Here is a 25,071-nt window from a genome sequence, read left to right as displayed (position 1 = left end):
GAGTCCACAAGGAAGATGTCCAGGGTAAATAGGAATGAAGATGGTAAGCCTCCATATCTTTCCCATTCTTAGCTGTAACAAAAACAGGAAAAGCAAAGCAAGAGAATCTACAGGCTTGTTTTGAGATTTCAATCGTTCACACAGCATGAAGTCAAGCCAAGCATTACACAAGTATGATACTAATCATCCTAGCTGTACTATGTAGCAAAAAATAATTGCAGGAAAAACCCTAGTGCATTTTGGCTGCAATACACATAAGAGCTTGCATATATGGGCAATTATTCCCTGTGAGCAAATTGCAAGGATTAGGGCCCATATTTCTTACCACTCTACTGGCTACCTTCCAAGTTCAACCCCAAAGAAAACAAACACAAACAAAACTCCACATAGCATTTGTCAACATTTTGCAGAGCAAAAAGATTGAAGTTCTAGCTCCTGAGGTAGGCAGAATGTGAGACAAGTTGTATGTACTCTTCAGCACAACTATAAACCAAGAACACCATTCAGTCCTACGAAAGAGTAAAAGTGCATCAGGATGTTTCCAGCAGGAATAAAAATAGCACTAGTATCATCATGCAAGTCAAAACTTCTGTGTAATGCAAATCACCACCTGAAACATTCCATACCATTATGACTATTCAGATAAGAGGCACCAAACCTCTTCTACTGATTCCACTCAAGACCCTAAAAAGTTATACAACTCATGCTGTTAATTCCTAAGATAGACAAGAGTACAGCACATGTAAACACACAGAAAGCACACTTCCCCCAGGCACACTATGAGGGCCCAAGTACTTACCTGTCCTGGCAGGCAGAGTCTGAATATATAAAAACTCAGCAATAAATGAGTCACTTAAGATGCAACTACAAACTTCAATGATAGTATCAATCAAGATTTAATTTGAAACCAGTTTAGTAGTCAGCATGGGGAAATTTTTGAAATACTTAAAACTACAGACATTTAAAACAGTAATATCTCTTACGTATTTTATTGCTACAAACTGGTACATCTTATCACAAAAAGCTACAAGGCATATTATAAACACGTACTCTATTATACAGAGTGCAATGCAGTCCCCCAAACAGCCACACTCAACAGCACAATTTTTGAAGTTACTCATCCTGTACTATGAGGTAAGTATTTATAAGCTTACACCATAAAGCTTTTAAAATATTTACCCCACAGACCCGCCCTCCTTTTCAACTGATTAGACCAGAAGTTATTCTATCCAACTTTCAGTACACACACCAAAAAAATAGGATGCTTAAAAAAATATACAACACAATGTTTTGATCAGCTTTAACAGTCAGTTTTCTATAAAAAGCTCAACTAAAATAGTCTTAATTTCATTTTAACAAAATCAGGAACACAGAGGAATTATATAAACAAGTTCTCCATGGAATGGAATGCATGCATATGGTGGGGAACCTTCAGATCCGTTTGAGACTATTAAAAAGTCCGAGCAACTTTAGAGCAGAAATAAAAAGCTGATTTGTCCCCACTAATTCATTTTCTTGCACTTAGTTATCTTCAGTGTGGTCTAAAGTGAAGTCAGTTTGTTCTTCAGTTTCCTCCTCCTCTTCTTCCTCCTCCTCCTCCCCCTCAGCTGGCTCATCAGCTTTTTCTTCTTCTTCCGTTTGCTGCTCCTGAGCCTGATCATTAATTTCAAAAGGATTTTCACCCTGAAGTAGAAGATTGAAAACAAACACGTTGATATTTATTTCAAATATAAAATCATACTCATTTCAGTGAATGAAAGGGGCAGCCACTAAGAAATGCTGCATTATTTTATACAGCTTTTTAATAGTTGTGGGTTTTAAGCAAGAAAATCAAAACACGTTGAATTTAAAACTAGCAACACCACATCTTTATGCACATGGGAAATTGGGATCCCAAGAAACTCTTTCAATGACAGTGGAAATGGCACTGAGAAAAAGCCAAGTATGGTAAACACAGATTTCACTTCAACATTCAGAAATCAAAATTACATGCTTAAGTTTCAACATGCTTTAATTAAGAACTACAGCTGCTTCCTTTTTATCCCCAAATAAAACCAAATGGGAGCAGCAGTGTTTTGTTCTGCTTTTCCTTATTAACAGTCGTCATGCACTCTGAATAATTCTATGAAAAAGGTCAACTCCTCAAAAAATGAAAAAATCTAGAATTTACTAGAATGACTATCCTGAAATTCATTCCATTGTCAACCTAGAAAAATTACCACTTTTCTCAGTACTTTAAACACACTGGCATTCTGGCTTCATATTTTCACCATTTCATAAAACTGCTCAGCCTGCCATACCTCTGCCTTCCTCTCTTCATCTACTTAAGAACTGTGAATAACCAATGAATAATAACAGCAAGAACTATTAGGAGTTTCTTGGCTAAACCTCATTTCATGTTCATACATCTGATAAATCAAGTCTGATCTGAACATATGACACCAACCACCAACTGCACCAGGACTAGGATTTTAAGAGCATTATTTAAAACAAGATACAAAAAAAAAATTGAATGCTATGTCCCTTGTCCTTTTTCTCCACACCAGTTAGACTTCTCAGGTAGAGTCTTCCAGGTGGCTACTAAAATATTTGACAGCTATAAAAATATTCAGCAAATGCCATAAAACAAAAACTTGGTTTCAGTATTATTCTAAAAATCAAGAGGAATTTTAAATTCAGATTTAGATTTAACCCAAAGAAAGCAGAATTGAGACCATGTTTCTCCTGGAAGACTGCAGGTCCCAAATGCATGAGTGCTCTGCTCCATCACATGCTGTATAAGAAAACTGAACTACTTCAGTCTCAGTTTATTATAAATTTGAATACAGATGAAAGAGATTTGCACAACCAGGAGGCAGATACATCTCATTGAGCAGGTCCTGGTGAAAGTGTGTTAAGTTCAGTCCACCACAAAAAACACCAGCGCCAGGCTTTGTGAAAATGTCAGTGGTCTCCTTGTAATGGCATCTTGCACATTTTTCTCTCCTCAGTTTTAGAACTGATGAATGGAAATTTGCCATTCTCCCTTTTAGCAGCCTCTCGCTAGGGGGCTGTATTGGACAAGGCATACCAGGCATAAGGAACTGAGAAGAGGTGGCGGGAAAGACCAGCAGATATTCCAGGCTCTGCTATCTGGCCATTTGCAACCTTTCCTTAACAGATACACAACAGTTGTCCGAAACTGATTCCCACCCATCCATACATAATTTTTCAGGACACAACTAATTTGACATCTTAAATCACAATTAACTTGGGCACTGGCTTATACCTTGCCATATTTCCAAAAGACAGTACTGCTTTGTCTGAAAGAGTCCTATTGTTATGGCACAGGCAGAATCATAAACCACATAAAGGTAATCCAGAAATAGCTAACAACAGTATTACAGAGTCACTTAGCAAAGTAAGTTGACCAACAGAAAAAAAACTCTCCATTTTGCTAAAATGAATTCACCTGTTTCTCATGCCACAGATCTACAACATAGGCTTCCATGCCTTTTAAATTCTCTCATCTCATCAACTACTGTTCCAAGCTTTTGTTTTTGTCATGAACCCTACAAATTCTACAGAGTAAAAAGTAGCTGAGTGGGGTGCACACTATCCTTCAGTACAAACCCGCAGGCTGGAGCTTTTGCTTCTAAATGTAAAAATGGGAGTAATAATTTGTGTTTTGTGCTCTGCAGTTATCATTACATATAAACACACTGCTGATGTTTGCCTGAAGTTTGTTCTGGTTTTTGTTTTTTTTCATTAGCGAATCCAATTAAAAATTGCCTAGATACAAGTTTTAAATGACAACCAAAAGCTGATGAATCTGAAGGTGGTAATTTTTGCTGCAAAATAATTTATCTGAGACAATGATTTTTGACTGGTAAGATACATTAAAAGTATATAAAATCTGTGAGCTAAAAGACCGAGGACTGAGGTTAAACTCTAGCAACATGGAGAAAATGGCAAACAATTATTTTATTTCCAACTGCATCTTACCTTCACATACAGCTCATATCGTGCCTTGACTATAGGATTATTCAAGATGCTGGTGGCAGTAAGAACACTCTCCCTTTTTATTTGTTCTCTGTAGGCCTAGGAAACAAATTTGACAGTGAATAATCATCACATTCCTATAACAACTGTCACATGAATTTGAATTCACGGTCAGTTTCTGTAAATAAAATAATGAACATATGATACTGTGAACTGCTTGTTCTTAGTATGTAAGTCCAAACCACATAAACCTAACCAATTAGGTTTAGTTGTGTTTATAGCTTGTTGCTTTAGCTTGATCAAAACATGTAACTTGCTTATATAAGGGACTACAACCTGCCATCTGTTCTCATCTACAGACAACATCCAGGCTTCTCCATCACAGTCTAACATTGTTGAAGGTGATCCTGCTCATTTTCATTGTCCCTTCCAACTCAAAACATTCTACAACATTCCACAATCACAGAAGCTCATATGAAAAAAACCCATAACTTTGACAATCTTGCTTACTATCATGCTCATGGCTACTCTTTCAACCCTTCTACCAGCCCTAAAGTTTATCACTATAAATTTTAACAGGGACAAATACAACACAACTGCTAATTCTAAACTGCTCTCAGTTGTCTTCAAATTAAAAAGATAATGGCCAAGAAAAAGTACAGTATGTCTATCTTGCTAGAAACACATGCGTTTTGCTTTTCAATCTAAGTAGCAAAATGTTTCCAATACTTAAACTCTGTAAAGCAAATCCTCATCAAATGTAGAAGTGATTTCTAGTAACTCTCATGATTTTCTACTGGCAGCTATTAAGCACACCAATATTTCATTAGCTGGGGTGCTTAAGTGCTGGCTACTTCGTGAGGTGTTAAACTTACAAAGTGCAGTAAGGACATTACAGCTTCCAAGAGAACAAGACACATCAACAAGAACTTAGAAATTACTTGCACGAGAACTGTAACACTTTTCACTTATTTTTTTAATAATACGTCATATCTTACTTGTTTTCCTTTTGTGTGATCAGGAGATTTTAAGTGCTGCTGAACAGAACTGTGCAATGCAGGAACATAGACACTGCAAGCACTGCAGTGAACAGTCTCAACTTTCATCATATGGTCATCAGCTGTAACCCCTGCCAAAGAAGATGCAACAAATCATTATCACAAAATGTGTTACTTGAGGCAACTGGAAAAGCAGCCTGTTTGTTTTTTACTCAAAAATTAAGAGCTGTCAGATAAACATGTCAAACTGAACCACTGAGGAATATTCACCTAAATTCAGGGATCAAAATTAGGCTCTCTGAGGGCAATTTTGGAAGAGGAAGTTTTTCACTTCAATACTCCACCTTTTCACAGACTACACATGAGACCCAGGCAAAGTACAAAAATGGCATGGATTTTCAATCAACAATAGCCAATATCCTTAAAAATACACATTTTGATACAGCAAACAAAGCTTGACTGAAGTAACTGCACCTATTTCACCCCTTATAAAAACTAATTTACTTCCTTGCCCTCCCTCCAATACTTCTTGCAATTTTAAGTATTAGCTTGGTAACAACATTCTCATCACAAAGGAAAACAGGCCCTCCAGTACTTAAGGAAAGTACGAAACAATTTGTGGGATTGTTAAGATGTTGCCTACATTCCTTTTTAAGTAGCTTCTAGTATTTAAGTTCAAATTAGGTAATACTGCAATAGTTATTGCCTAAAATAAATACGTCTTGTTTGGTTATAGCCCATATTCTGAAATCCCTCAAGCAGAAGGGAGGATATGGCACAACAAAGCAGGGACACATTAACTGCTCCAGAAAACTGCCTGTAGGGCGGCCAAGGGGAAAAAAATTCCAGGCTGAGATGCATCTTGGGTAACCAAAAAATGCTCCGACTCCTCCTTTTGGCACTGTCCCTCCAAACCACAGCAATTCTTCTATTTGCACTTTTCCAAATCCTTGTATTTGACCACTGTCACCTTATTGCTTTTTTACACTCTCTTTCAGTCTACTGCATCCATCCGCTGTCAGTCCTCATGCCTTATACTGAAAGAGACTGTGGCAAAGCTCACAGAATCGTTTGTCAGGTACCCAGCACAATGCTCTCACCTTCTGACCAGGCTACCTGGACACCCAACAAACAAGGATGGCCATCTCCTGCTGGGCTTACATTTCACATGGGGATCAGAAACGGAGCAAGGAGTCTCAACCAGGTACAGAAAAGACGTGAAAACTAACAGGTTTTATCCATTTTATCAAATTCAAAGAATGAAAGGAAAAAAAGACCAGGAGAGCTCCAAATTACTCACCTTCCATTATATCTTTTTCAGCAGCTTGGGAATTCTCCGTTTGGTTACTTGTCTGCTGCTTACGCATTGCTGTCTTCTTGAATTTATTCACCATACACTCCTACAAAGGGAAAAAAATTGTAAATACGTATGATGCAAAACTGTTAGCATTTCAGTATTAACCCAGATTTTAAAAATTCAACAGTACATAACTGCTATTAGTTCTTAAGGCACTACTTTAAACTGTAAAAGTAACAGTACTTAAAGAGGCTTTGAATCCGCTTCATTTGCTTGAACTTGCAGTAGTATGTGCTGCACCAAAAGTCATCCACAAAATGATTAATGGTAAGTAAAGCGTATTTTGAAAATAAATGGTAAATTGTAACTATATTCTAATATAGAAATATTATACAGATCAAAAACAGCTGTCTTACATGAAGAAATTCCATCACTACTTTGTCAAATTTTGTTTGCTTCTGGATATGATCCAACGTCTCCTGGTGAGCTGCACTCTCCAAATGTGACTCAATTTCTTTTTCTTCAAATGTTCGAAACTTGCAAAATGAGCAAGTAAATGCCATTCTATCAAGAGAAATACATTAAATATTACGATTAAAACTCCTCAAAACAATGACACTTGACAAACCCAATCAGAAACAGAACAGGAAAAGCATTCTTTGAAGCAGCCTAAGTGAAAAAGAAAGAAAAAAAACCTAGAGCTTTTCCATTATGAAGGGGAAGTGCTACATGAATCAAATATAAATCAGGCCAGTGTCAGAGTAACAAATTATCTATTTAGGAGACAAAAACTACTGAAATCGGAAGCCAGGCATTTAAAAGCCACATTATTCTGTGACTTCATCTATTGCAGCTCTCTACTTCCTGTCACATTTTGTAGTACATCTAGTAGGCACACACTCATATAGTCCAGCCAGGCCATGAATTCCTAATTATAAGTAATTAGAAGAATTCATTTAAAGCTCGTTTTCCATACAAAAGCTATATAATCTTTATAAGTAAATATAAACTCCTCAGTACACTGAGGAAAAGTCACTAATCACTAGCTAGGACCACACAGTGCACTCACATTGAACAGTTTTGTACAGCGCAGCCACTGGGCAAGACCAAGAAAGTTACAAACCTATATACTTATTTTTGCTACAAAACAGCTGACCACAGATACATATATTCACACATATATAAAACTGGAATAAAACCAATTTCTAACAGCTTTTTAAGTCAACATGAACATATATTTCAAAAGCAGTACCATTCTAATCTGCTTCTCAAGTGTGCACTGATGCACTTGTGGGGTAAAAGGGGTTAATAAATTGTGGATTTTCTGATACAACAGTGGTCCAATGAAACACCCAGTCTTCTAAGCCACTGAATTTGGGTGCCAGGTTTTGGCTTGAGGATTTTTTTCTTTACTTGGGTTAGCTTTTTGCTTTTGCTGGGGAGCGGGGGAAGTTGAGGGGTGTGGAAGGAGGTCTTTCCCTCATTTCTTTCTTGCATTTTATTTTCCTAAAATCAATCCAATGGAAAAAAAAGGGCATGTTCTTAGAGAGGCATGAAGGGCAAGAAAAACACTGTACACAACACAGCACAAACCTGTATCCATCACCATATTTTTCACTGTTTTTTTCTCTTCTACGCCTTTGCTTCTCTCTTCTGGCCTCAATCCTCCGCTTCTCTTCTTCCTCACTTTTAACTTCTCCTTTGCCATCTTAACATATAATTGAAGGATTAAAAACCAAATTTAAACAAACACACAACAGCAGAAGTACCTGTTTTCCCTGTCTCCTCCACAAACACTTCAAAATGCAGAGAAAGTCCCTGTAACAACATGGGTTGATGGCTTTCTTAAACGTTCTGAAAGTTTTGCTTTGTTTTCCCCCTCTACAGACAATCAATTTAATCATTTGCTTTCAGCTCTGCAGCTAAGGTTTTACACTCATAAAAGAAATTCTGAGTTAAAGCAACTCCTCCCTGTTGTACCTAGGTATTAAAGGCCTCTTCAATAAGTGACCTGAAAAAGGTAACTGGAAATACATAGAGAAAAACACATTAAAACTCTCCCATGTTTTTAGAGCACCACTGCTACAGTCCCCTTACATAAAAGGAAATCATCTAAAGGCTGTCTCTTCTACTGAGAAGGCAGTCCCCCAAGGTGAAATCAAAGATTCTCATAAATGAGACCAGACAGTGTTGCTTCAAGGTATGGTACCTAAACTGAAATTCAACAACTTCATTATTTTTACCCACTAGACTTCACTTGGTTTCACAGAAAAAATATTCCAAAGATTTTCAGCCAAAGAAATAAACCAGTTAATGGGGGCAGGGGGGAGGGAGAGACAAGGACAGAGATTCACCACACAACCAAGTACCCAAGCAGACCTTCAGAGAAGAACTTGATTAAATTACCACCTGGCATGTAAGTAAAAGTGTCAATGAGTAAATGAATAGAATCTAGTTCTACAACATTTAATACTTCCAAGGACATTAACTTTTTGCATAAGTGCACTTATGTTTGTCTGCTTTAGTAGTCTATGGACAAAGAGAAACAATTAGAATATTATCCAGTGGGTAGTTTTAGACCAAAAATAAGAAGATCACTTAATTTTCTTTTACAGTTCTACCTTTGAAGAGAGGTCAGCCTCCAGGAAATCTACCTCCACCCAAAGAGCAACAGAAAGGAACATATAACAGCATCATGCACAAACACCAAGACTGCAAAACACTCTGTGGATCAAGAAGTGTCACTGAATACGGAAAACATCTTCATGACTAACAGCTCCTGATTATCCCAAGGTTTATCATTTTGCAGCAAGAGTTTCAAAATTTACTGTGATCCAGAGAGGAGAAAGTCTCATGGACAAGAATTTATTTAAAAAAAAAATCAAATTGAAAACAAACTACCCACAGAGGCAACTTCCATATAGATCTCAGAATTAAAATTTCATTTAGTGCATTACCACTAACCCTGGAAATATTCAAAGGACCACTTGTTTTACTGCTGTAAAAACCATCTGATATGATATTCTGTAAACCATCTGATATGATATTCTGTGGTGTGAAATGGCCTCTATTTTGACCCTCAAGCTCATAAATTGAAGTTCCTGTCCTGTGAGAAGCTGGGGAATGAAGACCTGAATCTATATAGAAACTAGAAACTCCCTCTTTCCTTCAGTGCACTTATGCAAACTTTTAAAATAAAAAGAAAGTCAAACAATTCAAAAATAAACTCAAAATAATTACTATTACTTCCAGAAAAGAAACACTCATTTGGCTGCAAATTTTCAGCCATCCTTGCCCTCAAATGAAACTACGCCATATTCAATAGGGCAGCATACAAGGAAAGGGGGACTAAAAGTAATTTCAGCCTCATCACTGGATTTCTTTTTCTATGTGTCTGGAATCACAACAGTTAATACACACTTGAACTGATTTTTGTAAACTAATAATAAACCTGTTTCATTAAAACTGTACATGAAATAGACCCCGCATTCCTGACAGCAGCTCTCCAAGATAACTGAATCCACTTTATTAAAAGTGTCTCACCTAGGGTTTAAGGGTGAGGTTGATCAGCTAGTGGGACAAATAATAGGATATGGGTGAGGAACCAGTGGGATGAACAACATTCAAACAATGGATTGGTAGCAAGTATAGAAAACCACAAATTTTTTTTTCCACAAAAAAAAAAAAAAAAAAAAAAAAAAGGCAAACAACAACCTATTGAAATAATCAGAGAGCAGAGACACAGTAAGCATGAAAAAACCAACTAAGTTATAGATGGATATTACAAACAACCATATTTCTACTGCCTAAATTTTTAAACTCTAAACAAAAAACAGGCAGCCATGCTACCAAATAACTACTAGAGGTCATAAATACAGGCTTACAAAATGTAATCTCTCAAAGTCTCACAAACAGAATACCTACAATACCTTACCTGACAAAGCAAACCGACTTACCTCCAAAAGTCTGATATCCAAGATCATAAGCATCTCTTGTGAAGTCTTCATATATAACAACAGCACCACTTGTATCGACTTCAATTTCCTAATAAAGTCAAATCCATAAATTAAAAAAGCCATATATTCTAAATCCAGAAAGGCAGTGTAATTTACATTATTTCCAATGATCTGTTACCTGCTATTTTTTAAATACGACAACAAAAGGAAGTGAATTATCTTGTGGAACTCCATGTACAAACACTTCTAGCTCTGCATTTCTCCAAAATGCCTTACTAAATTATTTTCACAATCAAAATAGTTTTCTATATAAATATTTTGACTTCCAATCCAGACTTTTACTTAGTTGAGAAGGTGTTAATACCCTCACTCAAAAAGAAGGGAAATGCCATTCCAGTCTTGCAACATTAAACCAGGATATATATAGACGCACGCTTAGCTTACTAGTAACATTCTTACATAGTGTTGCAACTGATCTGTCTGAAGGAAGGGACTAATCTTCCTACCCTATCAGAGTACCTTTAACACTGACCCTTTTTTATTTACCCTCTCTCCTTGATGTGTCTTACGTCTTAGCCATTCCTCCTCACTTCTGTTTAGTGATCTCCTTTGTACCCACCCAAGCAGGTCATAGCTGCATGAGCTCAAGCTGTCTACCTGCAGCAATATGAGAAGTGTTCATATGAGAGCTCTCTTGTGCATTACACGAACAGGAAGGGTCTACAAATACACCTTAAAATTCACTTTCTAGGCTATCTGCAAAAGCTGTATCTTTCACTCAAAATCAACTGCTACCAAAATAAGACAGTTTTAGATAAAGTGAAAAAAACCCAAAATCATGTTCAGAAAAACTTATCTAGTTTAATGTTCAATTTGGTAACTCTAGCTTAAGAATTGTGTGTCTTCAGGTATACTGTGCAAACTTCTCAAAGAATCAAAACATTTTCCAGTTCTGGGAATCTTTACCTCTATAGCAGAATCCTGGTAAGATGTCTTCGTGTCTATTAACATAAAATGAGAAACAATGCAAAAGTGCTGTCACTGACAATTCACTTTAAGACAGTAAGATATTTAGAAAAAAATCAGCTTGTTATGGAGGGAAGATTGTCAACATGTACAATTTAACATAGTTTAGTAATACTGTTAAATGTAAAATCAGTTACCCTTAGAAACACAAACTAAACACTTTTAGAAGCAATCACCTATATCTAACTCCAAAACAAGAATTTCAAGATTGAAAGGACAATACAATTTTGAGGTATATTTTCATTCACACAATAGATACTAACTGCATCAAAGTTTCTGTTAGTTGTTCCCACTTTTTACATGATACTGCTTAGGTCTTTCAGTTCAAGTTTCAGAAACTGTGTTAAACTATTCAACATTTTCTTCCTCCTAATCTCAGAGCCACAGGACTTGCATTCTTGCAGGCACTATATATTCCACTTCCTAAAGTAACCCCAATATTATGTATTGGTCTTTGGATTGTGGAAATCAGTGAGGGGAACGAAATAATAAATTATAAGTGTTGTGCCCGAATGTAGCTTAGAAAGGAGAATGTACAAACGTACTGAAAGAACTTGGATGTGCATTTTAGAGACCCTTTTCCTAACAACAAAGCTGATGAGACCACCAATAAAGTTCCCTGTACAAAAAGCAGAGGAGTGTGTTCTACACAGCCAGTTCCTAGAATTGGTGCAGTACTCTTGACATTACAGTGAAGGGAACAGTTATGTAATACATAATAATGTAACCAGAATAACGAAATCAAAACCAGAATTTATGCCTCAAAGTCTCTGCCAAGTCTGTGCATTTGCCTTGCAAGCTATGAGCTACAGCAACTTTAAACTATTTTCACGGGTGATTTAAAACCAAACTACATAAAACACTGCACATCAAAATTACTAGGAAATCACAAGCACAAAAACTAAAATCTGACTACTGTACACACTGTTCACATGTAATACTCAAGTTTGCATTCCCTCAAAGCGAGTACTTTATTCAAACCTCACTAGTGACTTTTTTCTCTTTGAGTGCAACAGAAAAATTTAATATTAGAGTTGTAGAATATCTTTATAAAAGTTAAAGAAACCAAGCATCACTAATACTGTTTGCAGTTTGTGTTTAATTTATCTATCTCATTTACAATTCTTCTTGCCATTAGAGCATTTCATTTACAAGTGGGAGCAATCTCTTCTGCCTCTCATAAATTATTATGTAACCGTTTTTGTCGTTTCTCTCCTTTTCCCTCTCCTCTTCACCCACGCCTTATATCTTTATTTTAACTGCACCACAGCTGATGCTACTTTTTATATCCAAAGAATTTGGACAGCAGAGCCCAGGCTCATGCAAGAGCACATTTTAGTATTTGTCAGGCATTGTCTCTTCAGACAATCTGAGCTCTGACATATTTTTAGTGGTGAAAATTTGCCTTCAGGAAGTATCATCATGAAGTCTCAACGTGATAGTCTTCAATGGCACATATCTGAACACATCAAAATATTCAGTATCATTTAGTGAATTATCTTTGCTGTAGGAAAGTTAGACATGTAAATTCCTAAAATCCACTGTGGACTATTTGAAATGTAGAAAACAAAGAATTACAAAACAGCACACACAGCCCTCTTCCTCGATATTAAAACGAAGTAATTTCTAATGAATAAAAAAATCAGTAATTTTAACTTAAAAATTTTGACACTTGCTACTTACTAGGTGATTTTTTCTGGCTCAGCTTCAAAATAGGCTTTGTCATTTTGGGCTTCTTGATAAATGTCCCACCAGGTTTGTTATATGGCTGTGGTATCATTTTTCTTTTTATTCCTCTTGCAGCAACTGCTGCAGGACTGGGTTTGTTATGATAGTCAACGACAATTCCAGGTCTGTGCATTCCGCCAAAGTCTCCCATATGCTGAAAATTTGTGAAATCAAGAAGAAGGTATTAGTATATGAAAGCAATATCAATAAAACAACTACTTGGTACAGTATGACTGTGACCTTAACTAAAATCTGTGTTCTAGAGCAAAATGCAGGAGGAAACTTAAGCTCCTGGTCTGATGTTCGTTTGTGCAATGGCTTTGTGGATGTTTGTCGGGTAGAACTAATACTTATGTATAAACTCTGTTTCTGCTTATTCAGAACCATTGTCCAGGCAATGAACATATCTGTCATATCTCAGACTAACATCTTGGCTCCTCTTTTCAGATTCTCTAGATAATGAATTCCATCTGCCTCTGGGGAAAATAAAAAAAAAAACAAAAAAACCAGAGCTTAACAACTCAGTTTTCAACACTAAAAAAAACAAAACAAAAAAAAAAAAACCAAATAAAAACCACTTCAACAAAAAACCTTCCTTGCTTTGCATCTTACACAAAATTATATAGTAGTGATCTGAAAACTGAGTAAAAGGTTGCCCACTGTGGAATACTGATTAATTGAAGGAAGCCCATTCTTCCTCTTATCTATCTTTCCACTGAATTCAATAAAACCAGAATTTTAAGTTGGGCCTGGAAAGAGTGATAAACAATGCAGTGATAGGAATGAAAATTTCATTGAAAGACTAAACCTTTCCACTATTTCTAAAATTATGTACAGTCATTTGTGGATACTTGTATATGAAAGTTACCTCTCTGAAGACACAGAATAAATGAGTAATCTGAAGAGGGGATATTTTCAAGTGCTAACATACTTCTTAATATTAACTTAATTACTTGATTAATAAGGGCAGAAGAGAGCCCACAGACTGGATGAGTGACTTGGATAAGCAGAAATATATCTCTTTCCATGAGAAGAGAATTAGTATTACACTGTCAAAAGAACATAAAAATAACTTCAAAACCTTTAAGAAAAGCATTATTTTTTAAAGCAGATTTTAAATGACAGACAGAATGTACCAAAACAGGCACTTTTCATAATCAGAAGTCCATGCACAAGATCTCCATGTTAATTTATTTAGCTGAGATAGCTATAGACTGCCTAGCATGTACATTTACATCAGACAGAAATTTGACATGAAGTACACACTGGATAATTTCAAGGTCAGGTTTTTTTAAACAGACAATCTACCTATTAAAGGTGCAATGCATTTTACATACGGTAAGTAGTCTAGCCTTTACGTTCTCCTTTATTACATAAAAGACTAAAAGGATAAATTTCAAAAGCAAATTAATAAAGAACTCAGTTGTAACTCTGCACAAAGCTTTCAGATGTAAATGAGTTCTGAAAGAACAGCATAAAGGCTTAAGAATGTAACATTTTCAGCTTCACAAGCAGAGAAATGAAGATTAGAATCTTTTTCTCATACCATGCTACATGCTAGCTAACAGCCATGTGCAAATCTGAGCTAAAAGTTGAATATGGCAACTACAATACTCAAGAATGCTGCAAAGTAGACTTTCTGGAACAAAACCACCACGCATATTAAGCATATAAAAGACCCAGTAAAAAATAATTTTTCTCTACACTTCAAGCTGTATAATTTAAAGATCAGTTCCCAAAGAAATAGGGCACGCTCAGGAATTTTAAAAGGTAAGTTACACCTAGAGGCACAGGCAGAAAGGTGTTCACTGAATATTTCGTGCTTAAAAAAAACCATCAAAATTGGGATTATAAAACCAAAACAAAGGGACACCATCAACCTAAAGTTAGTATTTCTGTCAGGTTTAGGGTTTTTTATTCTCTTCTGCTGTATTTTTTTTCCCCTAGGTCACTTAACATTAACCATTACTTCCTCAAACTGATCGCTCTTTTGCATACAGTTAATCATGCTGTTTCTAGGACATATACTTTTTACATCCCATACTGGAAAGGAATCCACTGAGAAGCACTTAGAACCTCAATCTTCAAAATGAATACAAGTAAGAGGACTAGGCATACTGTGTGGAAATTCATTTCAGTTCTGTGAAAGGACCTGATTTCAAGTTGATGATGCCCCTTTAACCATGCTTTAATTCTGAGAAAGAATCACTGTAACTGCTAACCACTCACCTTTGCCATTTCTTCCCCATCACCCTTCCAGTAAACAAGTCAGAGTAAGAATTAAGTTTAAAAGAAGACTTGATGTTTGATAAAACATGTACTCAACATATTAAAGAATTAGCTCAACTTTTCCCTTTACATGAACCAAAAACTGCTCTAGCGTTCACAACCTGGGTTTTATTTTTTGCTTATACATTGCACCTTTAACCTACTCAAAACTTCAAAAGACTTTGAATTCAACTTTCACAATATTCAAAAATTTCCCCACCAGCAGCAGAGATGCTAGTGTTTACAAGGAAAAATGGAAAGTCCTTTTAATCCCTTTTAGACCAAACCTACTACTTTTATGTTCACCTTTCAAACAAAAGGAGAGATTTAACAAACCTTATCAACTAGTCTATTACTCATTACTTTCAGCAGAAAGAGGGACTGGGTTCTACTTGAAGACAGCTTCAAAGGGATTAACAACATTGTCAACCACGATCGTTTGCTTGGACAAAACCCCCACACTGTACTGAACAGTGCATTCATTTTAAAGCAGTGGTCTTGAAAGGGTTTAAAAGAGTGTCTAGTGAAAAGAATCTGAAAAGATTCTGTACTTACTCCTCGGCCTCGGCCTCTGCCTGTTGATGGTCCTCCAAAAGCATCATAGTTTCTGCTTCCAAATCCACTTTCAGGATAAGCAGGCGTTCCTCTCCCCCGAGAGCCTACAGGTGCAGGCTTCATATGGGGTGAAGAAAAACTGCTGTAGGAAGAGTAACTCTCTCTTCCTCTGTCCTCCATAAACCCAGGCCTCAATTTTGAACGGGAGTAAGGTGCTTCCCAGCTAGACCCGCCCTGGTTTCTACCTCCGAAAGAGTCAAGGCTATTCCGGTAGGAGTTGTCAAATCGACCACCATAACTACCTCCGAAGCGGCTTTGTTCGGGTTCATTATAACCATAGCCAGATCTGTACAGATCTCGCCCACCCAGAGAAGACCCGGAGTCGTAAGACTCATAAGGTCCAAACCTGGAAAAGTTGCACAGTGAGGAGAAAAAAAAGTAAGCTTACTAATGTTATACATTTCAAAAGACAAGTTAGCAGTTGACATTTATCAACTAAAATCAATTTATTACTATACTGATCTGTACAGTTGTGTTATTGTTTAATCTTGATTAGGGCTGGGCAATTCACACTATGACCAGACAGAAAGCTATCTGAGCCATTTTTGCTACAAACAATTCTAAAGTTCAGTATACCTGAACTTTGTTTACTTAAATTTTCAGCAACATTTATTACTACAACATTATTGGAGCCCAGCCCTAGTCTCACAAAAATAATCACCTACAGACATTCAAAGCCTAGTCAAACTCCCCTTTCTTCAAAATCATACCCTCACAGTCTAACAGTTAAACAGTAGTTAAGAGGCAGCTTAGTTCTGAACTGAGGAAAAAAAAAAAAGTTTTGGCTTTTTTAGTGGTACAGTTGTGAGTTCCAAGTATCCCACAGTTCTCATTTTAAAGGAAAAATACATATGCTCTTCTGTTCACATTTTTTCTTTCTGAATTTTTTCTTCCCTGTAAAATACAGTCTCACAATCAAAGAAGTTCATGATCTTCAGTGTATCCATCTTTCACTTGCAGACCATTAGGTCTAGCAACTCAAGATTTTGAAAGCCTCCCCAACGCATGCACAGCGGACACAAAAAGAGTCCTTGGAATTTCAGAGTAAAGCAACAAGGAGCTACAGTCTTCAGCAATTTATCAAGAGTTTGCTTTGCCTGGGACATGGGCAGTGTCAGGCTAAAAATCAATATCTAACTGCTTGGAAGGGAAACACATTAGTGTCCCTGCAGGGTTATAACAGGGTGATTGAGCAGCTGGGAAAGACAATCCCCTAACTGATACAATACAACCTACAAGACACACAACTTACTAACTGTGTCTACAGTAAACTGAATGCCTTCATTTTAAAATCTGCTCATCTCAGAAGACTCAAGACACACAGAAAATGACACTAGAAAAAGTCCATGCATAACATTAGGTTACATAGCAAGCGACATTTTGGTGTCCAAGTAGTCATTCAACCTCCATCATATGCAGATTACTATATGGTAGGTACGGCTCATTCCTCAATCTCTGCTCAGACTTATAAATCAATATTAATGTTCATTATTAAACAAGTTATACTTAACAAAAATGCTTAACAGAACCGAGCAGCAAGACACAACACTTCTCCAGCCTCCCTCTTTAGCACTGTCCTTCCCCAGTGGCACCACAGTGACTACAGACAGGAACCACACAGTAATCTGGCAACAGCCAGACAAAAATTCAAGGATGCACGCAAGAAAACCATCAGATTATCTAAGTTTTCTTCACATTTTATCTCCTCCAAGATAGAATCACTACTCTGAAAAGCATGCTTCTTTGACTGCAATTTTAAGACCTACATCAAATAAGCTGCTCCCTACTGTTTTCATCTGAAAGAGCAAGTAGTACCCTAGCATTAAATACACAACTTTCAGACCACTGCATCAGAATTTTTAGTTTTAGACTATTCCATCCCACAAGGCAGCCCAGAACATGCACACAGTTTCAAGTGTAAACAGTACCTTCCAATGAAATAATCTGGACATGACTTTCAGATTCAATATCAAGATCACTTGAGCACTGCACATTTAAACCAAAGAACACATACCCTAAATGTTCCTTGAAAACGGAATGTTGATAGATTCGGTCTAAAACAGTAAACCAATTAGGTCTAGTCTGCTATGTCAGAAATGGTGTGTCAGGCCAATCAGCTGCAAATTGCTAGGCAATACTGAAAAACAAAACTTTTGCTATTTTCATTCAGACGCACTGTTCCGCTGTCAAACTTTTCCACTAAAATGCTGATTATTACAAGAATCTAGCACTTACAGTTTAGTATTTGCCAGTATTTATCAAACATGAAGACTTAGAATGAAAGTGTTCATACAAAATCATAACAACATGCCTCAGGAACACTTAAGTTAGAAGAATGATTTAAACTTAAATTGGATTTGATTGATTCTTGGGACAACTGAAGGATTATTTTACCTGTTACCACCACCACCACCTCCTCCGCCTCCACCTCCATGACTCTCCATCCCATAGGATTGGTTAAGGTAAGAGTCCATGGATCGTGGGCCACCATAGCCTCCATGCCCATAATCCCGGTCCATGTCTAAAAAAAGAGCAGAAAAATGTTTATAAAGAAAGCAAGTGAGAATTCTTATTACGTAATCTAGTTTAAATTCTTAAGTAAGAGGTTTACTCATTGCCACGGTGCTTACAAACAAAATACAAAATTGACAGTTGCAAACCAATTTTGACACTATGATTAGAGAAGCCACGTGTCTTTGTCATCATCTGAGCACCTCTCGACTGGAATAAAGTTCCTAATTTTTTCCAATAGTAGGTAACTCAGGATTATTGTTCCATCAGTTGAAATAGTCATAAATTGAGAGAATTAAATGAAGATACCTGATGTAGAAAATGTCTGAAGTTGTAGAGAATTAAGACCACTTCCAACCCTTTCATAATACAAAGAGCACAGAGGCTCTCTCTATCCAATGCCCCAAGAAACCTTCAGTCTCATTGAGAGACTCTGGGTCAAGGTTACAAGATGTCATGCTGCAGTGCAGGCCCTGTATATAGGCTAGAGTCAAAAAAAAGAATTTTCTGCCATCTAACACAAACAAAAATCCACCCAAATCAGCACTGAGCCGCAGCTCACTAACTGCACTAAGGTGCCGGTATTTCAGTCAAACTGATGTCACTTCATGACATCTCAGCATCTTGTAACCAAGTCTGGCAAAAGAACCAACTTTCTCCTCAGCACTGGAAGCTCTACATAAAAATTCCAGGCAAATAATCACTCAATTTCAAAGCACTAAAACAATGCTGCAGATCTGCATAACGATTATGATCCACTGTCTTCCTGTAATGTACACAATCTGCACACTTCACTGGCATTCTGGAGACCAAAACTGCTTCCCAGTACCAACCACCACCAAGGTTTGGGTAATACCAAGAAAATCTGGCAAGTCAAGATTCACAGAAAAAGTAACACTGAGAAGCAATACACAATGAACACAGGAAGGATAAAAATAAAACCAAGTAGCTGTTTACTCTGACAAGAGAGAGTATTTTATACATTTCAGTATCTCCACATGTAAACCACTGACTTTTCCAGGACAATTAGCTTTCCTCAAGTCATAAGAAGTTGTCCTATTTAAAGAAATACAGTAACTCTCTGTGCATATAATTTCATGAAAATAACTGTAGTGCTGAAAATACATATATAAATGATATCCCATTTGTACCTAGTTCTTGTTAGCACCAAGTCATTGTGATTTATTTTCTTGTATCTGTCAACAATGAAAATTCTGCAAATTATATTATAACTGTATCACTTTTACACAGATATTCTTAGCATGCCTGAACAGAGACTCCAACACATAAAGATCTACTGCTGATTTTTATTCTAATGATCATAGGCACTTTCTAAAAAATTAAAAACGATTCTGGGAAAAGAAAAAAAAACTTCTAACATAGAAGTCACACTGTACCTTTTAATATTCTGAACATACAATAAAGATTCAAAAACCAAAGCACTAAAAAACCGTTCCAAAATACTAATCATGTAGCACCACCCATCATCAACTTAAATTGCAAACAGTTACAGCAAAAATAAACTGATGAGGCTTCTAATAAAAACATCTAATGCTCTCTGGTGCTTCTGAACAATCTGCCACCTAATCCAGTATATTACCCTCAAGACTGTATACATAAAGATGCAGACTAGCAAAAAGAGAAGATAGTCAGAAAATGTCAGTTTCACAGAAATTAAGACTGACCATGGGATCATCTAATCTCAGATCCAGGTTGTTAGGTTTTTTAATACAAGACAACTAAGCAAAAGACGCTGACATTCTGAAAACTGACAAACCTGACCTGAAAGCACCCAATAATTTACCTTAGTTTCACTGGCTCCCTATTATCTACAGGCCCTAAGATAGCACAAAATCAGTGAGGTTAAGAGTTGACAACTGAATCAAGTCATCCAACAAGGAAGAACACAACATTTTGTCAAGATCCTTGCCACTGCAATGCAATTCTACTACAGCACAGGAAGTAGGTACCAATGTTATGCACATGCCAGCAGTTCAGTATTGGAAAAACACAAAAACTTTCATGTACAAAGAACTCTTCCAAAAAATGTTCTAAAAAGCATGATTTTCAAATATATTTTTACTCTAAAATTTTTAGCATGTAAGCAAACACTAAAATACAACTTCAAATCATAAGATAATTTCTGACATCCACACATGCTCAACACTCCTTACTCAGTTCATGTTATATAACATCAGCAGTCTTGCTATAGAGCTATGCCAGTCCCTAAATCCTCAAACCCCCTGCCTTCAGGACACCAGCACCATCTCCTCCCTAACAGTGAACAATTTATTCATCCCTTTCCAGACTCACTGCCCTGCATTTACCTACATTATACTATACTCACATTTGAAAATGGTTAACACGGGATACAAAAGGTACAAAGACATGAAGAGGGATAACCTCTTGAATGATTTACAGAAAGAAACTGGAAGGAGCAAATGAAATTTACAAGTAACAAGCTAAAGAAGGATCCAAGACACTTTTCACAAAACAGACATAGAAGTCCCAGAACCGAGCTACAAGCAGTAAGTTACTCATGATTAACAGGGATTTAAGACAGAATTTGGATAAATCAACTGACAAGAAATTCAAAGCATGTCAAACACAGATTAAGACTGGGAAAGTCCTCAAGATGCAAACCAGTGAAGGCATATAAATATACCAAAGGAGTACTTGTACTATTTGTTCCATGCCTCCAAACAGAGAGTGACATACAGGACATTGGTGAGGTAGGACAGACACTTCTGACCTGATCTACTGAAGGCGACCTTATAATCTCCTTCCAACTATTTCATTCACTGTTCCACACTGCTGATCAGTTAACCTATCGTTCCAACCACTGCCCTCCTGGTTCAGTCATCAGCTGCAAACTTTACCAAAGATTCCTACATTTTATACTTCATGCCCAGAGCATGACAAAGAAACTGCATTCAACTTAACAAGTACAGTATTTCTTCAGGTATTAAACTTTCCTCTCAAAGTATGTTCTTCAGACAGGCTTTATCCTAAAAAGGGGGAAACATACAAGACAACAGTAAATATTCATTTAGATAAAAGAAAATAGAAAGGACCTTAGTGTAGTAACTGATTAATAATCACTGTCAACACCAGAAGAGATATAGAGAAGTTGCCTGTCTGTGCAGACTAAATGTGAAATTGTTTCACATATTGAGAGAACACGTATTTAAGTACTAGAGAAAAAATACCAGGAATTGCATTACGGTGTCTTAAACCAAAAATTCAAAGGAGTAGTAGTTCATTTAAGTTTAAACAGTAACTGCATATCAAAGAAACCTTTGAGGAAATAATCTGTGTATCTATGAAAACCAATTAAAAAGAAATTAAAAAACAGTGGTCCATATTTGCTCTTAAAGCTTAAAAACGAGAGAATGAACCTCTGAGATGAAGGCATCATCAAAGCATCTGAAACAAAGAATTTATTAACAGAATAAATCAGGTTTTGGCATCTGCAGCTTCTGGCATAAATACCCTATGGATCAATGAGCCATTGAACTTAAGCAGGGAAATAGTTCTTTGCAAGTTCTTCTATCTGGTTTTTAACTTCTAGATTGTATTGAAAAGAGGGGAGAAGAGCTACATCAAAGGTGAAAATAATATATTATCTCTAAATTTAAAAAATGGTATACTAAAACACGAGTTTAATTTAAAAATTAAAATGTTAACGTATATGTATTTCTTCAGATTAATTAAAAAAAGAGAAAAAAAAAGAAAAAAAGAAGAAAAAGCCATATTTGGTGGAGAATTTGTTTAAAATAGCTGCAAAATACATCTCAATAGCCAGTAAAGAAAAATCAAATTTTCCAAAGGAAGAGGACTATAAAGTAAACAAACAGCAGGTAAGACTCGGAATCTCTTGGTACAAAGAACTCATTTTAAAAGAAAAAGCTTTAGAGTAGAGAACATTGAAATCATTCACAGCATAAAGAAATAATTTTAAGCAGTGTGCTCCATGTGAAGCAGATGAAAATGCTAAGAAAATTAGAAAGATCTTGCAAAATAAATGATAAATTAAAAAAGCTAAATTTTGACCACCAGAAGCTTAAGGGTCTGTTGTGCAATAGGGAGCAGTATTTTTTCCAGGCACATTACATTTTCATAACACCATGTCTAGGTTGTTAGCATCACAACCTTGTCATTAGGCCATCCTCCCTTCTAGCCTAAAAGGACAATAGCTGCAGTAACTAAAATATTAACATGAATATTTAATAATATTTCTGCTAACAATAGTAACAATTTATTCCAAGCAGCATGTCAACTCTGGGCTCCAACTGAGCCGTCAGGAAGGGACAATGGTGCAATTACAGGAGTCATCAGACACACAACTGAAAGTGCTTCCCACTGGCTGAAAGTTTCCAACAGGAAGAAGCTTGCCAAGAGCTCAAATGAAAACTGGGCAAAGATGAGAATTCCCAGCATCTACCCTCTGCTGCCTGTCTTCTGAACCCCACAAAACAGCCTTCAGTCCCCCGTATAGAACCTGGGTAAAACAATCTTTATGCATGCCTTGCTCATATACATACAAAGTATGAACAGTCATGGTGAGTTTCAAGCTGCATACATCATAATTAAACTTTTGTAATAATTACAAATAACACAAAGCTTAATTAACACAAAGAAAACTATTATTACAGAGGTACATGAAAGGAACACTCTAATTGTACAATACACATTTGATTAGTTACTTCCCCTACAATGAGCCTGGATTCCCTTTAATATTTGTGTCATCAGACCTCAGAAAAGCAAGTTCTGGTTAACAGTTACAGGGAATATTCCAATAAGATACTTAAACTGGGACTTAAGAATAACCATTCATTCTAAAAATCAAGTGGATATTTAATTAGTACTCAATACAGAAGATGAAAGCACGGGGCTATACATTTATTTATTCACTATTTATTAATTTTACTAAGCAAAAGAATAAACATAAAATAATATAATTGGGAAAAAAAAAAGCCAAGACTCAAGAAATGTGTAACAAAAATTATTACATTGCAATCAAAGACGCATCTGTAATTCAACGTGTTATTTCCATGTAACAGCCAGCAAGAGTGTCAAGAGAAGCAACAGCAAGCACTTACTTGACAGGATCTGTAAATGCAGCTTGGATACAGTATCAGTAAAGCTTTTATATTAAGATCCTTTTAACACTTGCTTGCATGCTGGCAAGAGATGTCAAAACATTTCTTGAGTCTTTTCTAAACTCATAACTTTAATCATCTTACCAAAGTATGTGCACTCCATTTTGTTTTATCTACATAGTATTTTTGACAGTGCAAAAAAAGAGGTAGCTTTTGGCCTTGGCTTTCCAAACTGTTAGTCAAAGTAAACTTTAGAGGGGCAAAAACTAAATAAAACCCCAGCAGTTATACGTTCTGGTTTCCATAAAAAAGGAAAATATCCTTTCTTTTGAATAACAATAGTACTCTATAAGAATATACTGGTTTATGTAAAAAAAAAAAGCATCATCTTAAGAAAAGTCTAATTCTACCCCACCCCCCGCCCCATCCCCACTCCTTTATCTCACAATTTTTCATTTGGAACGTGCAGTACATGTTGACATGCCCAAGATGAAAATCAAGTCTCACTCCCAGACAGTTACAACTCCTCCAGAAAACAACAAGAGCACTTAAACCATGTCACGCACTTTAAAAAACCCGTTTCCTTTTTTGTTTTTGTTAACACTGATTGTTCAGCCCCAACTCTTTTTACAGGTTAGACGTATTTATAGCTCATACCTGAGACTGACCCACTGGGCATGTTCACACCACAATGCATGGGGGTATCTGGGAATCTCCAATCTCTGTCTTCAGCTGGAGAGGATGGGTCAGTGAGAATGACTTAGTGCTTAGCAAGAGCTGGAGGGGAGAGACAGGGAGCCGCAACAAGAGGCGGCTCTCTCTCCTGTCGGATCTCCAGGCTCCTGACACGACCCCCTCAAAGAGCTCGCCCCGAGCTCCCCCCGGCTCTACCCGCGCCCCCCACCCGCCGCCTCCCGCTCGCCCCCCGCTCGCCCCGCGCCCCCAGGGCGCCTCGCCCCGCGGAGCGCCGCCCCCGCCCGCGCTGCCCGCCCGCCCACGCCGCCCCCGGGGAGGGCCCTCCTCCCGCGCAGCCCTCCCGCCGCCGGCCGCCGCCGCAGCTCCCCCAGCCCGGCAGTGGCGGCGGGGGAGGAGGACGAGGACGTGGGTGAGGGGGGGTCCGTCCTACGTGTAACAAAGCGGCCGCTGCCATTTTGAGTCGCGGCCGGGCCCCGCAGCGACGGCGGCGGCCGGGCCCTGCCCTTGCAGCGGGGGAGCGCCCTCACCTTCCCCGTAGTCCATGGCGGCGGCGGCGGGCGCTGCTGGCGGGAAGGTGGCGGCGGCTCCGGCGGCTCCCAATGGCGCCTTCCACCACAACGAGGCGAGGCGGGACCCGCGCGCTGCACGCACTGCCACGGCGCGCGGCGATTGGCTCGGCCGACGCGTCACGTGACTAGGCCGGCCTGCAGGGAGCGCGGGCCCCGGCCCGCCGCGCACGGCGCCGCGCACGGGGCCTGGCTCGGCTGGGTCACGAGGGAGGCTGCGCGGCGGCCATTTTGAGCCCTGGCAGCCGCCATTTTGTGTTCTGGCGGCGGGCCCTGTCATGCTTGAGGTCGCTGCAGGACGAGGAGTGGCGAGACATGCACACCGTC

At 37.8% G+C, this 25,071-nt stretch overlaps 1 protein-coding gene across 2 annotated transcripts; it reads right to left on the bottom strand.

Annotated features, from left to right (window-relative positions):
* Positions 1–938: 938 nt before the first annotated feature.
* ZNF326 (zinc finger protein 326) lies at positions 939–24,815 on the bottom strand. Of its 2 annotated transcripts, XM_084211340.1 has the most exons (13): positions 24,706–24,815; positions 24,140–24,214; positions 18,264–18,390; positions 15,810–16,215; positions 12,942–13,140; positions 11,199–11,233; positions 10,233–10,320; positions 7,870–7,984; positions 6,693–6,840; positions 6,280–6,379; positions 4,980–5,110; positions 3,985–4,080; positions 939–1,683 (listed from the first exon to the last, which is right to left on the bottom strand). In XM_084211340.1, exons 1-13 carry the CDS (start codon positions 24,719–24,721, stop codon positions 1,522–1,524), a joined length of 1,698 nt encoding a protein of 565 aa, XP_084067466.1. In that variant the 5' UTR covers positions 24,722–24,815; the 3' UTR covers positions 939–1,521. The 2 variants fall into 2 exon arrangements, with proteins under 2 accessions (XP_084067466.1, XP_084067467.1); XM_084211341.1 differs by lacking the exon at positions 24,140–24,214 and having other exon boundaries at positions 24,706–24,802.
* Positions 24,816–25,071: the final 256 nt, after the last annotated feature.

Source organism: Fringilla coelebs (genome assembly GCF_963513975.1).
Source record: "Fringilla coelebs genome assembly, chromosome: 9".
Classification (NCBI taxonomy): domain Eukaryota; kingdom Metazoa; phylum Chordata; class Aves; order Passeriformes; family Fringillidae; genus Fringilla; species Fringilla coelebs.
This window is presented reverse-complemented; position numbering and strand designations above follow the sequence as displayed.

Coding starts and splice junctions, on each gene's coding strand:
- ZNF326 (XM_084211340.1), bottom strand. Junction 11,234..12,941: donor GAGCCAGAAAAAATCACCTA/GTAAGTAGCAAG, acceptor TTATGTTAATAG/ACACGAAGACATCTTACCAG. Junction 4,081..4,979: donor ATCACACAAAAGGAAAACAA/GTAAGATATGAC, acceptor TTTGTTTCCTAG/GCCTACAGAGAACAAATAAA.